This window comes from Bufo bufo, chromosome 5, assembly GCF_905171765.1.
Source record: "Bufo bufo chromosome 5, aBufBuf1.1, whole genome shotgun sequence".
NCBI classification, from domain to species: Eukaryota; Metazoa; Chordata; class Amphibia; order Anura; family Bufonidae; genus Bufo; species Bufo bufo.
Window position 1 is genome coordinate 424,311,693 of NC_053393.1, and position 16,677 is coordinate 424,328,369.

Genomic DNA, 16,677 nt, shown 5'->3' on the forward strand with positions numbered 1-16,677 from the left:
AGGTTTTGCTGAAATGTAAAGATTATGCATTTATTCTGTGATTTGGATTTGTGCCTTCCCTGTATGAATGGATGAGAGGATGCCCTCCCCCCCTCCCCCTTCCCTCTCCCCATAACTTAATTATGGTAATGTAAATATATATTTTTCCATGAGATCTTGAGATTATATTTGTATTCTGTATTTTATAAATTGATCTATGAGCTGATATGAAGATAATTGAGAGGTGTGTTGAGTTATAGATAATTAGCTATAGTCCGATTGGTGGTTGCTTATAGTAGTTGTATTCAGGACCTGGGAGCATATCAGCTATGGCTGAAGGACCTGGGAGATGGTCACATGTCCATGACATCAGGACCATATGACCAGATAGCAATCATATGATTCCTTCTCCCTATAACTTAGTCATGGTAATGCAAAAATATATACAGTCATGTGAAAAAATTAGGACACCCTTTGAAAGCATGTGGTTTTTTGTAACATTTTTAATAAATGGTTATTTCATCTCCGTTTCAACAATACAGAGAGATTAAAGTAATCCAACTAAACAAAGAAAACTGAAGAAAAGTCTTTTCAAGATCTTCTGTAAATGTCATTCTACAAAAATGCCTATTCTAACTGAGGAAAAAGATAGGACACCCTCACATGTATTCCCTCTTAAATTGGCTCAGATCTCACACCAGGTGCACATAATTAGTAGATCGTTACTCTGCATGTTGAATGAGGCTTGCCCTATTTAAACCTCAGACATTTAGTTTGGTGTGCTCCTGACTGTTGAAGTGAGAGTGAGCACCATGGTGAGAGCAAAAGAGCTGTCAGAGGACTTCAGAAAAAAGATTGTAGCAGCCTATGAGTCTGGGAAGGGATTTAAAAAGATCTCAAAAGATTTTGAAATCAGCCATTCCACTGTCCGGAAGATAGTCTACAAGTGGAGGGCTTTCAAAACAACTGCCAACATGCCCAGGACTGGTCGCCCCAGCAAGTTCACCCCAAGAGCAGACCGCAAGATGCTAAAAGAGGTCTCCAAAAACCCTAAAGTGTCATCTCGAGAACTACAGCAGGCTCTGGCTACTGTTGATGTAGAAGTACATGCCTCAACAATCAGAAAGAGACTGTACAAGTTTAACTTGCATGGGAGGTGTGCAAGGAGGAAACCTTTGCTTTCCAAGAGAAACATCGAGGCCAGACTGACATTTGCCAGAGATAAAGTTGACAAAGACCAGGACTTCTGGAATAATGTTCTTTGGACAGATGAGTCCAAAATTGAATTATTTGGACACAACAGCAGAGGACATGTTTGGCGTAAACCAAACACAGCATTCCAAGAAAAGAACCTCATACCAACTGTGAAGCATGGAGGTGGAAGTGTCATGGTTTGGGGCTGCTTTGCTGCAGCAGGACCTGGTCAGCTCACCATCATAGAATCCACGATGAATTCTACTGTGTATCAGAAGGTGCTTGAAGAACATGTGAGACCATCAGTTAGAAAATTAAAGCTGAAGCGGAACTGGACCATGCAACATGACAATGACCCAAAACATACTAGTAAATCAACCAAAGATTGGCTGAAAAAGAAGAAATGGAGAGTCCTGGAATGGCCAAGTCAAAGTCCAGATTTGAATCCCATTGAGATGCTGTGGGGTGACTTGAAAAGGGCTGTACGTGCAAGAAACCCCTCAAACATCTCACAGCTGAAAAAGTTCTGCATTGAGGAGTGGGGTAAAATTTCCTCAGACCGATGTCGAAGACTGGTAGATGGCTACAAGAACCGTCTCACTGCAGTTATTTCAGCCAAAGGAGGTAACACTCGCTATTAGGGGCAAGGGTGTCCTATCTTTTTCCTCAGTTAGAATAGGCATTTTTGTAGAATGACATTTACAGAAGATCTTGAAAAGACTTTTCTTCAGTTTTCTTTGTTTAGTTGGATTACTTTAATCTCTCTGTATTGTTGAAACGGAGATGAAATAACCATTTATTAAAAATGTTACAAAAAACCACATGCTTTCAAAGGGTGTCCTAATTTTTTCACATGACTGTATTCTTCTATGAGATGATTCTGTGATTATATTTGTATTTTATAAATTGATCTATGAACTGATATGAAGATAATTGAGAGGTGTAGATAATTAGCTTTAGCTGTATACAGGACCTGGGAGTATTTTAACTATGGTTGAAGGACCTGGGAGATGGTCACATGTCCATGACATCAGGACCATGTGACCAGGTAGCGATTATGTGATTGGCTGACATATGTGCTGTGTGATTGCCACCCGGAAGTGCTGGAATCAGGTCGCATTTTAATGACCAGGAAGCACTGAAGGAGGCTGTCTCACAACATGAACACCTTTGGTACAGATGATCATGGTTAGTGATAATTAATCCCTCCTTTTTAGCCTTTATATGCCCAAATTTGTCTTAGTGTGTTTGTACCTCCTGACGAAGCCTATGTGGCGAAACACGTGTTGAGGTCGAAGCAGTGGGGGAACCGTGTCACCATTTTTCAGCAGCAACATGGGTAGGTAACATGGTATCTGGATTAGGGTGGGACAAGTGGCTTACAGTTATTGTTATATGCCATCTTTATGAGTAGTATTGCACTGTCCAATTATACCCTACAGCATCTATTGCTTGGACGCTGTGAATAAGAGCTAGGTAGTTGTTCAACACTAGGGGACAGCAAGTGCACCCGCAACTACTCCAATATTCACAGCTTCTGTTAATTGTCTGTTACCTGCTGTATATGGTCACATTATCCCCCATTGTGATTCTCCACATTGCAGAGCTCTTTTGTGGCCCAGTCTCCATGTTCTGTCCCTTTTGAGTCTCACCTGTAATGTTCATGTGATTTATAATTAATAAAATGAGATTTTTTTACCTTGTTAAATCCTTGCTCTTTTTTTGTACAAGTTGCAGTAAGTTGGGGAGTGAGGTTCGGTTTTTGGGTTACTGTAGGCTCTAACATATATGCCCGCATAACTGAGAAAAATTAAGTTTTAATATATGATATATAATGAGCCTCTAGGAGCAACGGGGGCTACTCTTGGAGACCCTGCTTTCTCTGCAACTGAAATCTCCAGTTTAATTGACATGGCCAGACAGTGTAAACATTATCACACCTGGGCCTGACTCGTGCTGTACTTTAGTATCCGGCATAGGCGCAGAACAGGAAATAGGCTCGGTGTACAGTAGAGAACTGCAGGCGAGCCTCTCTCCTGTACTGCGCCTGTGCCAGATAACAAGTGCACAACGCAGCGCCAGACACCATCTAACATCTGTCAAAATGCTCACTACATCCCTTGGTAAATTTTCTGTAACTTTTGGACTTTTTTAATAAACAAAGGTAATACTTTGAGAAGTAAAAGCATTCCAAAGTTATTACCACATAAAGTAACTAATCAGATTTTCAAAATTAGGCTTGGTCAGGAAGGTAAAAAATGGCTGTGCCTGTAAGGGCTTCATTACTTTGTACTGCAACAGAATGTGAAAAAGAGACAGTTTAAAGGTAATAAAAAAAACATTACAGAGAGACCTATGTGTCAAACTTATTGCAGAGTTGATGATTACCTTACTATCATTTTATTATCCTCAGGATTAGGCCTCATGCACACAAACATATTTCCTTTCTGTGTCCATTCCGTTTTTTTTGCGGACCGTATGCGGAACCATTCATTTCAATGGGTCCGCAAAAAACACGGAAGTTGCTCCATGTGCATTCCGTTTGTCCGTATTTCTGTTCCGTAAAAAAATAGAACATGTCCTATTATTGTCCGCATTACGGACAAGGATAGCACTGTTCTATTAGGGTCCAGCTGTTCCGTTCCGCAAAATACAGAATGCACACGGACGTCATCTGTATTTTTTGCGGACCGCAAAATACATACGATCGTGTGCATGAGCCCTAAGTTACCACTATCTGATAGTCAGGGTTTTATTTTTTTACATTGCTCATATCTCTTAGAGTAATCCTGCAATTCCTGATTGTCAGACCTGGAAATTTGGTTAATAATTGTTAGAGCAGTCTACATTTGGGATGTATGCTGGGAACAAAATGGGTGATTTTCATTTTCACCTCTCATTTTTCCGGCTGTTTTATAAAGAATAGGACATCAGTAACTGATCGGTTCAACACCCAGGACCCCTGCAGATCAGTTGTTTGAGGAGGATGAGGCACTCCAGTGAGCCCTGCTGCCTCCTCACAGCTTACCAAGCGCTATGCCATACATTGTATAGCAGCTAAGCCTGGTATCGCAACTCAGTCCTATTCATGTAAATGGGACTGAGCTGTGCCTTGCCTACGTGACTAATGAACTTGACTGGCCTAGGGTAAGCTGCAGAAAGGCTGCAGTGGTCCACCTCATCATACAGCTGATCGGCGGAGGTCCCCCACCAATTATATACTAATGACCTATGTTGGGGATAGATGATCAGTAACAAAGTCAGAAAACCCCTTTAATATTTTTATCTTTTGGGTATTAGCCATTTTGTCCTCAGCATGCATCCCAAATGTAGACCCATCTAATAATAATAAACCATATTTCCATGCCTGACACTTAAGAATTGTAGGATTAATCTAAGGCTGAGTTCACACGAGCGTGTCTGGATAAGGTCCGGATGCGTTGCGGCAAACCCACGCGAGTAGGTACCCAATTGCAGTCAGTTTTGACCCCGATTGCGTTCCGTTGTTCAGTTTTTATCGCGCGGGTGCAATGCGTTTTGCACGCGCGTGATAAAAAACTGACTGTGGTACCCAGACCCGAACTTCTTCACAGAGACCGGCAGCTATGCGATCAAGAGGAGAAGGTGAGTTAATTATTTTTTAACCCTCAATTGACCACCTACTAAGCATTCTGTATTAAAGAATTCTATTATTTTCCCTTATAACCATGTTATAAGGGAAAATAATACAGTCATCTTAGCAACCATGCGTGAAAATCGCACCGCATCCGCACTTGATTGCGGATGCTTGCGATTTTCACTCAGCCCCACTCACTTCTATGGGGCCTGAGTTGCGTGATAAACGCACAATGTATAGAGCAGGGGTGCACAACCTTTTCCGGTTGGGGGCCACATTGTCAGACTGAAGGAATCCCATGGGCCGAAAATAAAAGTTAAAGGGGTATTACCAGCTGATATACTGTATTTATTGCATATTGTACATACAGTATACACCATAAATGTCTGCTTACACCTCCAGGACTCCCATCTAATGGGAGAATACATGAAAAATGCATGTGAGTAGCCACAAGACATAGACATACATGTCTGTCACCAGATGGTTGAGGGCCGCACACAATGATATCGAGGGCCGCATGTGGCCCCCGGGCCGCAGGTTGTGCACCTCTGGTATAGAGCATGCTGCGATTTTCACGCAACGCATAAGTGATGCGTGAAAATCACAGCTCATGTGCACAGCCCCATAGAAATGAATGGGTCCAGATTCAGTGCGGGTGCAATGCGTTCACCTCCCGCATTGCACCAGTGCAGAAATCTCGCCCATGTGAACTCAGCCTAAGAGATGAGAGACACAAAAAATAAGATAGTACATTCATTAAATGATGTAAAAAAGTTACAAAAATTATCATAAAAATAGACAACACCTAAGATGCTACTAAGGCTACTTTCACACTAGCGTTTTGGGCAGATCCGTCATGGATCTGCAAAAACTGATCCGTTACAATAATCCAACCGTCATGAACGGATCCGTGTGTATCATCTGTAACATAGCCAAGACGGATCAGTCATGAACTCCATTGAAAGTCAATGGGAGACTGATCCGTTTTCTATTGTGCCAGAGAAAACGGATCCGTCCCCATTTACTTACATTGTGTGCCAGGACGTATCTGTTTGGCTCAGTTTCGTCAAGCAGACAGCAAAACGCTGCAGGCAGCATTTTGGTGTCCACCTCCAGAGCGGAATGAAGACTGATGCAAACTGATGCATTCTGTGCGGATCCTTTTCTATTCAGAATGCATTAGGGCAAAACGGATCTGTTTTGGACCGCTTGTGAGAGCCCATGACGGATCTAACAAACGGAAAGCCAAAACGCAAGTGTGAAAGTAGCCTAAAACATCTTAAAAAGAAGGGATAAGGTAGTTGATCTATAGTAGCTGACTTTTCAAAAACTAGTCCAATGTTTTATACAAATGTTTTTCAGCATTTTTTTTTTATCATAATGGGAATATAAAAATAAAATAAAAAAATCATAAAACAAACAGCAATAGTTACATATAATGCAATCAAATACCTAGACTATATCTGGTTTTACTTTTATTCTACAAAGTTTAAGCTGTAGGCACAAAGCAGCAAAATTTCCTTGTAAAGCACAGAAGAAGCTTCACTTGGGCTTCTTAATAACTTCATATCAGTCATTGTGACAGTGGGATCCCTTCCAGAAGTTAATGGAGATGCAAAAGAAGGAATAGAGCTCTTTCTACCATGAACATATGACAGCCTGGACTATGCCAGGCAAAATTACATCTCTCTAGGGAGCCAGATACACTAGGCTGCATATTTATACCTAAATGTGCTAGCATCCAGTAAGTGGGGACAAATACACAAAAATCAATAGTGACCAAGCAAAGGTATAAAAAGGTTAAGACAGTAAAAATAAACCTTTCCAGATAAAGAAGTGTAAAACATTACAATGAACTGAAAGCGGTATGTTCTAAAATATCACTACTCTTCTCAGCTGACCAAGTGGCCAGTAGTGGTGGAAATACTGTCTTCAGTTCACAGAGTTCTGCAAAGTGTTCAGTCCTTTGTGCAGTGATTTCCAACCTTCCTCCATGGATAACACATGGAGGAAGAATATGAGCGTCTGAATCAGGCCTAAGAACCATATCATAACTTTAATAGATGTTTACATATTTAATACTGAGTGTGGCTCTATCCAACTTGTCATAGTTCACAGCCTACACAAGGTTGGAGACCTCCGGTGAAGAAGGAAGTAAAGCATTCTAGAATTCATGCCTAGTCCTATAATTTGCACCAGATTTGTTGATTGCCAAACATCTTTATGCATCCAATGAAATTAGTCCATGATGACTGTAAAAGTGACAGGTTTTCTTTGCATCTTCTGGGGATGCCTACCCAAGTTCTAAGACTGGCTTTGTCAACCAGGGTTCGCTGGAATTCCTAAGTTAAGAGCGCAGGTTATTCTAAGCTACGGGTAAGGAAAAGATTATTCCAGCCTCTAATACCTATGTAAGAGCTATGCCAGGATCCAGTTGACTCTGATGATCTGTGCTACATTTCCAATTAAAATAACCCATCGAGCTTATTTCACTGATCTTGGCTGATGCAAAGAAATGAGTGCAGCAAAACAATAAAATAAAAATAAAAACACAGCTTTTGTTCCAAAGTAGAGTTATTCACAGCGACTGGCCAAGGGCGTTCATGTGAGCACACCTGGATAAATGAATATTTGTGGTGTACGTGGCAGTCTCTCAACTCCATATACCTTCCCTGCCCAACTCAAAACTTACATACAAAGAAGCCCTTGTTCAGATGAGCGTTGTAAAGCTGTTCCATGTTTCTTCTCAGTACTTTTCAGCGTTTCCTAACAACATTCCATGAACACATGGACTGCATACTGTTGCGCTGGCCTTCTATGCACAACGCTACCTCAGTCCCGGCGGGCACAGGCACAGCGCTACTTATTCAGCCTGCACCCGGTTACTGAGGTCTCCAGGCATGTTCCTTAGGGCCATCCTCCTAAAGAGCCACCACAAGGAATCCAAATTCTACCCCAGCCAATGGCTGGCAGACCCTGGGTACTTAAGGCACCTTTCCCAGTGGTAGGGTTACCTAGTCTAGGTTTTTTCTGCATGACAACCAACTCTGACTCGTAGCTGCCAGCCCCGACCTTGGACTTGACTCTCAGATACGTATGTATGCAGCCAGCTCTGAACTCGGCCTGTCTCATGACTATGAATATAGCCTGACCCTCTCAGTTTCTCTGACCCCCATGGGTCAGCTGTCAATTACACCAGGACTACTCCAAGAAGTAGCAGCCTTGTTGGTTCCCTGCAGTCAAATCCTGATCCCTGTATAGGGTTCAAACGGTGAATACCAGGGGGCCACCAGGACAACACCCTTAGGATTAGCACAAAGCTAAACTGGTTAGTTAGCACAATGGGTTGACACCCTCTGCCCATAACATATACGTTTTGCACAGGAATGAGCAGTATGGTATCTGCCACGTCTCTGGATGGATAGTCAGTAGGAGCGAGACACGGCCTGAGGCACAGATGAAGTATTGTTCTTTTTTGACTCAATTAGTCAATAAAAGATCAATACTTTATCTGTGCCTCATGCTGTGTCTCGCACCTACTGACTACCCATCCAGATCCATGGCAGATACCATACTGCTGCTCATTCCTGTGCAATTCTTCTCCCCACTTAGGCCTCATGCACACGACCGTTGTGTGCATCCGTGGCCGTTGTGCCGTTTTCCGTTTTTTTTTCGCGGACCCATTGACTTTCAATGGGTCCGTGGAAAAATCGGAAAATGCACCGTTTGGCAGCCGCATCCGTGAGCCGTGTTTCCTGGCCGTGAAAAAAATATGACCTGTCCTATTTTTTTCACGGTCAACGGTTCGCGGACCCATTCAAGTCAATGGGTCCGTGAAAATCACGGATGCACACAAGATTGTCATCCGCGTCCGTGATCCGTGTCCGTGATCCGTGTCCGTTTTTTCCTATCATTTCAATGGCAAACTTGACTTAGATTTTTTTTTCATTTTTCATGTCCGTGGATCCTCCAAAAATCAAGGAAGACCCATGGACGAAAAAACGGTCACGGATCACGAACCAACGGAACCCCGTTTGGCGGACCGTGAAAAAATACGGTCGTGTGCATGAGGCCTTAACCACCACTAAAGTTCTAGATAGCACTGGCTGCACCGACCCTCCACCGCTATAAAGCCTTCACTGGAGTTGTGCCCAGAACCCTACCAAGGTTCATGTATCTGTACATACTTACCCTATGAGCGCCTTCTCCTCTCTATCGTTCTCTGCCATAACATATACGTGTGCTATCCAATTTTTGTGTGGACTGAATGACTTGAATGGGCAAGGCTACCACAATGGTCCATACTGACAATTCGACATGTAAATTGGGCAAGTGACTATAATGTGTCAGTGTTTGGTCTGTGTGCTACACTCGAATGGGACACAGACACGGGTATCGCTCATGTGAATGAGCCCTAATAATGTTATTCTTGTACGATACAACAGAACATATGTGGACACTACTGATATAAAATGCATCATGCAAAAAATTGACAGATTGTATGAGAAACAGCAAAGCAATATCAAAAGAACTGTATAACATGAAAATATATTACTCATCATCTCAAAGTCTCATGATCTAGCCTTATTTATTCATTTATACAACTGCATGGCTCCTAAAGGCATTGAACTATTCCAAAATGTTACAGCATGTCGTATTTCAATATCTTACCTCTGAGTTTATATACTTCCCCACTGGTAGAATACACTACTATCATATAGGGGGCCTCATCGCTGAGTGAAATCACAGACCCAGAAAGAGACAAAAATCCTCGAGGCTTCTGGGTTTTGCTAGCCTCAGTGATGAAATATTGCAGAATACCAGAGTCGAAGTCCAATATAAAGTATCTGTAAAACCAGAACAAGATAATAATCATTATTGTAGAAATTAATAAATGAAGAATACATTTGAATTTGTAATGAAAAACAGATATACAGAAATTCTTCACCATATATTGCTAGCATATGACATCAAATCTATGATGAGTTAGGGTCTAAGCGCTGTGAATCCCCTTACCAACCACCTATGAATTGGTAGGTCAACTTATGTGAGCTGTACACATATGCAATTCAGATTGTGTCAGGATTTTAGTGTGAAATCCTTGTCTGCATCCTGACAGAAACCGGAATGTGTGAACATGGCCATGTTCCACCTTAAAGTGTTTAACTCCTTATGGACACAGCCTTATTTCACCTTAAGGACCAGGCCATTTTTTTAAAATCTGACCAGTGTCACTTTAAGTGGTGATAACTTTAAAACGCTTTGACTTATCCAGGCCATTCTGAGATTGTTTTTTCGTCACATATTGTACTTCATGACACTGGTAAAATGAAGTAAAAAAATTTCATTTTTATTTATAAAAAAAATACCAAATTTAGCAAAAATTACTTCTATAATACATAGTAATACCTACAAAAATAGTTATTACTTTACATTCCCCATATGTCTACTTCATGTTTGGATCATTTTGGGAATGATATTTTATTTTTTGGGGATGTTACAAGGCTTAGAAGTTTAGAAGCAAATCTTGAAATTTTTCTGAAATTTTCAAAAACCCAACTTTTAGGGACCAGTTCAGGTCTGAAGTCACTTTGCAAGACTTACATAATAGAAACCACCCAGAAATGACCCCATTCTAGAAACTACACCCCTCAAGGTATTCAAAACTGATTTTACAAACGTTGTTAACCCTTTAGGTGTTCCACAAGAATTAATGGAAAATAGAGATACAATTTCAAAATTTCACTTTTTTGGCAGATTTTCAATTTTAATATTTTTTTTACTTTTACAAGGCAAGGGTTAACAACCAAACAAAACAATATTTATGGCCCTGATTCTGTAGTTTACAGAAACACCCCATATGTGGTCGTAAACTACTGTACGGGCACACGGCAGGGCGCAGAAGGAAACGAATAGCATATGGTTTTTGGAAGGCAGATTTTGCTGGATTGTTTTTTTTTTTTTACACCATGTCCCATTTGAAGCCCCCCTGATGCAACCCTAGAGTAGAAACTCCATAAAAGTGACTCCATCTAAGAAACTACACCCCTCAAGGTATTCAAAACTGATTTTACAAACGTCGTTAACTCTTTAGGTGTTCCACAAGAGTTATTGGCAAATGGAGATGGAATTTCGGAATTTCAATTTTTTGGCAAATTTTCCATTTTAATCCATTTTTTACAGTAACAAAGCAAGGATTAACAGCCAAACAAAACTCAATATTTATGGCCCTGATTCTGTAGTTTACAGAAACACCCCGTATGTGGTTGTAAACTGCTGTACAGGCACACGGCAGGGCGCAGAAGGAAAGGAATGCCATACGGTTTTTGGAAGGCAGATTTTGCTGGACAGTTTTTTTTCTTACACCATGTCCCATTTGAAGCCCCCCTGATGCACCCCTAGAGAAGAAACTCCAAAAAAGTGACCCCATTTTAGAAACTACGGGATAGGGTGGAAGTTTTGTTGGTACTAGTTTAGGGTACATATGATTTTTGGTTGCTCTATATTACACTTTTTGTGAGGCAAGATAACAAGAAATAGCTGTTTTGGCACCGTTTTTCTTTTTTGTTATTTACAACATTCATCTGACAGGTTAGATCATGTGGTATTTTTATAGACCAGGTTGTCACGGACGCGGCGATACCTAATATGTATACTTTTTTTATTTATATAAGTTTTACACAATGATTTAATTTTTGAAGCAAAAAAAATCATGTTTTAGTGTTTCCATAATCTGAGAGCCATAATTTTTTCAGTTTTTGGGGCGATTACCTTGGTTAGGGTATGATTTTTGCGGGATGAGATGACTGTTTTATTGGCACTATTTTGGGGTGCGTGTGACATTTTGCTTGCTATTACACTTTTTGTGATGTAAGGTGACAAAAAATGGTTTATTTAGCAGTTTTTATTTTTTACGGTGTTCATCTGAGGGGTTAGGTCATGTGATATTTTTATAGAGCCCGTCGATACGGACGCGGTGATACCTAATATGTATACTTTTTTTTATTTATGTAAGTTTTACACAATAACAGTTTTTTTTAAACAAAAAAAATTATGTTTTAGTGTCTCCATATTCTGAGCCATAGTTTTTTTATTTTTAGGGCGATAGTCTCAGGTAGGGGCTCATTTTTTGCCGGATGAGGGTACGGTTAGATTGGTACTATTTTGGTGGGCAAACGCCTTTTTGATCGCTTGCTGTTGTACTTTTTGTGATGTAAGGTGACAAAAAAATTGTTTATTTTTTACGGTGTTCATCTGAGGGGTTAGGTCATGTGATATGTTTATAGAGCCGGTCGATACGGACGCGGCGATACAGAATATGTATACTTTAATTTTCCCCTATTTTTTACCCATTTTTTTTTACTTTATTTGGGGAAAATGATGTTTTTGTTTATTTTACTTGAAACTGAATTTTTTGGGGGGAAAACTTTATTTTTTAAACTTTTTTTTTCACTTAATTTTTTTCCCCACTTTGGGACTTGAACTTTTGGGGGTCTAATCCTTTACAATGCATTCCAATACTTCTGTATTGGAATGCATTGGCTGTATGAGTAATACTGTGTGTATTTCTCATACAGCTTCCGGGGCCTGTGAGATCCAGGGGGCTGGATCTCACAGGCACGTCACAGGAAGGCAGCACGATGCCTTCCTTAGACATCGGGTCCCCCCTACAGCCGCATGGGGACCCGATGGCACCGCCCGCCGCCGCAACTTAGAAAAGTCGCAAACCGTAGGTCTGAATTGACCTGCGGTTTGCGGCGATCGCCGACATGGGGGGGTCACGGGACCCCCCCAGGCATTTAGCCAAAGTGCCTGCTCAATGATTTGAGCAGGCACCGGCTTCCGATCACCGCCCGCTGCGCGGCGGTTATCAGAAATACACAGGGCGTACAGGTACACCCTGTGTCCTTAAGTACCAGGACATAGGGGCGTACCTGTACGCCCTGTGTCCTGAAGAGGTTAAAGAGGGCCTTTCACTACAATAAAAAATTTAAACTAAGCATACAGACATGGAGAGCGGCGCCCAGGGATCTCCCTGCACTCACTATTATCCCTGGGCGCTGCTCCGTTCTCCCGGTATAGGCTCCGGTATCTTCAGATTTTCGGCTCAACTGGGAGGAGCCTGCCGGCGTCTCCTTCTCCCAAGCTGTAGCGCTGGCCAATCGCAGCGCTCAGCTCATAGCCTGAGAGTTTTTTTTTTCTCTCAGGCTATGAGCTGAGCGCTGCGATTGGCCAGCACTCCAGCCTGGGAGAAAGAGACTTGTCTGTTTTAGTAACTACCTGATTTTCCAAATAACAGTTCTGGAGCATCTATTCTTATGACTGCACAGGTGAAACTCGAAAAATTAGAATATCTTAAGGAGAGGATTGTGGAACATCTAAAATCCCATGGATTGAAAGATGAAAAACAGCATGGGTTTACTTTAGGGAGATCATGTCAAACTAATCTTATTGATTTTTTTGATTGGGTGACTAAAACAATAGATGGCGGAGGTGCAGTAAACATCGATTATCTAGACTTCAGTAAGGCTTTCGATACTGTCCCACACAGAAGGCTCATCAATAAATTGCAGTCTTTGGGCTTGGACTCCCATATTGTTGAATGGATTAGGCAGTGGCTGAGGGACAGGCAACAGAGGGTTGTAGTCAATGGAGTATATTCAGATCAAGGTCTTGTTACCAGTGGGGTACCTCAGGGATCTGTTCTGGGACCCATATTGTTTAATATCTTCATCAGCGAAATTGCAGAAGGCCTCGATGGTAAGGTGTGTCTTTTTGCTGATGACACAAAGATTTGTAACAGGGTTGATGTTCCTGGAGGGATACACCAAATGGAAAAGGATTTAGGAAAACTAGAGGAATGGTCAAAAATCTGGCAACTAAAATTTAATGTGGATAAGTCCAAAATAATGCACCTGGGGCGTAAAAACCCTAGAGCAGAATATAAAATCAGTGATACAGTCCTAACCTCAGTATCTGAGGAAAGGGATTTAGGGGTCATTATTTCAGAAGACTTAAAGGTAGGCAGACAATGTCATAGAGCAGCAGGAAATGCTAGCAGAATGCTTGGGTGTATAGGGAGAGGAATTACAAGTAGAAAGAGGGAGGTGCTCATGCCGCTCTACAGAGCACGAATGAGACCTCATTTGGAGTATTGTGCTCAGTACTGGAGACCATATCTCCAGAAGGATATTGATACTTTGGAGAGAGTTCAGAGAAGAGCTACTAAACTGGTACATGGATTGCAGGATAAAACTTACTAGGAAAGATTAAAGGACCTTAACATGTATAGCTTGGAAGAAAGACGAGACAGAGGGGATATGATAGAAACTTTTAAATACATAAAGGGAATCAACAAGGTAAAAGAGGAGAGAATATTTAAAAGAAGAAAAACTGCTACAAGAGGACATAGTTTTAAATTAGAGGGGCAAAGGTTTAAAAGTAATATTAGGAAGTATTACTTTACTGAGAGAGTAGTGGATGCATGGAATAGCCTTCCTGCAGAAGTGGTAGCTGCAAATACAGTGAAGGAGTTTAAGCATGCATGGGATAGGCATAAGGCCATCCTTCATATAAGATAGGGCCAGGGGCTATTCATAGTCCTCAGTATATTGGGCCGACTAGATGGGCCAAATGGTTCTTATCTGCCGACACATTCTATGTTTCTATGTTTCTATCGTGCAAAAGTCAATTTATTTCAGTAATACAAATTAAAAGGAATTGCATTAATGCAGCTTAAAATTAGAATTTTGTGAAAAGGTTCAATATTCTAGGCTCAAAGTGTCACACTCTAGTAAGCTAATTAATCCATAACCCCTGAGGAAAGGGTACCTCAAAATTGTGACTTTGGGGTTTCATAAGCTGTAAGCCATAATCATCCAAATTAAATCAAATAAAGGCTTGAAATATCTCGCTTTGCATGTAATGAGTCTATCTCATATGTTAGTTTCACCTTTTAAGTTACTGAAATAAATGAACTTTGCACAATATTAATATTTTTCGAGTTTCACCTGTATGGTGTGCAATTCCTTTATTATATCTACTACAAGTTATGAATGAATTACTAGCAGTTTGCAATGAAGGTCAAGATGAGGGTTACCAGTTTCGGGTTTGTCCGTGCCCAGTTCGATACTATCCAATCAGTGCTGCCAGTGTCAGACTGTGCAGGAATAGACCGCCAACTGCTAACATCCATCTGGACCTTCATTGCAAACTTTTAGCAGGAATAATAAAGGAATGGCACATCATAGAGTCATAAGAATAGATGCTCCAGTATTGTCATTATATGGGGAATGCAAGTAGTTACTAAAACAGACATATCAGGGGAGGTGACAGGTGACCATTAAACACTCTGACACAGTGGCGTAACTACCAGGGAAGCAGGGGAAGCGGCTGCTTCGGGGCCCGGGCTGACAAGGGGCCCGGGAGCAGTGTCTCACACACACACACTTACTGTGTGTACATCATTTTACGTTTTCAGGCCGGCCCCACCCCCGAAAACAACACCTCCAAATCCCCTCCCCTTTACATTTGGTGCGGTCACATAGGGGCCGCCCCCCTCCCATCCATCCTACTTCCCCATTCATTAACACAGGGCCTGCTTCGGCGGGCGACTCCGTCCATGATTATCTGCTGACTCGCTGCCTCTTCTGCCTGCATAGTGTGACACTTGCCAGAGAACAAGTCGGCAGCACACTATGCAAATGAATCTCTTCAGGCAGCACAGTGGCAGCCCGCCCCCAAATGAAGTCCTCCTCAAGGGGCGGGGAGGCTGGGAGAAGAAGCACAGCAGAGGGCGGAGGGAGGCACAGCAGGCATGCACAGCACTCGTTTTTTCAGGTATGTGCCTGGGCCCCCATGTTCCCCCCTCCCCCCCTTGCCTGCTGCAGCTGCACCTGCACTAGTGCACAGTGGTTCTGGGGCCTCTCTGGGCATGAGGAAAGAGGAGGGCAGGGCAGAGTCAAAGTAGTTAACCCTTTCCTCCTCTCCCAGTCTGTCAAGTTCACAGACTGGGAGAGGAGGGGAGGTAAGACCAGGTACAGCAGCAGGCAAAGTTCTGAGTGTGCAGCCATGGCAGGCTGCAGCATGTAGCTGCCATCCCAGTCCCACCAGCCTCCTATATAATAAAATGCATTCATCTGCTTCTGTTATAGTACAGGAGGCTGGCAGATGCTGGGATCGCCCCCTGGCAGCTGCATGCTGAAGCCTTCAGCATGTAGCTGCCAGGTAGCCAGATCACAACCTCTGCCCACGCTTCCTCTGCCAGCCTCCTGTACTATAGCATGCGGGACATGGCAGCCTCCCCTCTCTGCCTCCACTGCTCTGCCATGTACTAGTGCTTATTATGGCACTCTCTTAAGTTACATATACACAAATGTGATGCCAGGATGGTTCTGGGCTGGCATCGGGTGCATGCATATGTGTGCCATAATAAGCACTAGTACATGGCAGAGAGGGGAGGCTGCCACGTACCGCATGCTATAGTACAGGAGGCTGGCAGAGGAAGGAGTGGGCAGAGGTTGGGATAAAAGTTCCAATCACCCCCTTTCACAGTGTTTTAAATATAGGTAAATAAACATAAAAAAAAAACATTGCCATGTCCAAAAATGCCTTCACTATTAAAAAATATAAATAATTTTAATTCAAAAAGGGTACCAATAAAAACTACAATTCATCCACCTGAAGAAAAGCTTCAGCTCTTTAGGCAGAAATCTAAAAAAAAGTTTTAGCTGTCAAAAAAGTGATACAAAGAGAAAGAGAGGTTTTTTGAAAGGTTTTATTTTAAGTAAGGGTCCATTCACACGTCCATTGTTCTGGGTCCGCATCCGTCCCACAATTTTGCGGAACAGGTGCCAACCCATTCATTTCAATAGGGCCGCAAAAGATAC

General features: G+C 42.1%; 1 protein-coding gene across 1 annotated transcript in view; it reads right to left on the reverse strand.

Annotated features, from left to right (window-relative positions):
• Window positions 1-16,677, reverse strand: part of OSBPL10 (oxysterol binding protein like 10) — a 469,724-nt gene that overhangs the window by 330,464 nt on the left and 122,583 nt on the right. Inside the window, exon 2 of the mRNA XM_040433369.1 lies at window positions 9,461-9,636. Coding sequence (XP_040289303.1) covers window positions 9,461-9,636 — 176 coding nt within the window. The remainder of the gene's footprint in view (window positions 1-9,460; window positions 9,637-16,677) is intronic.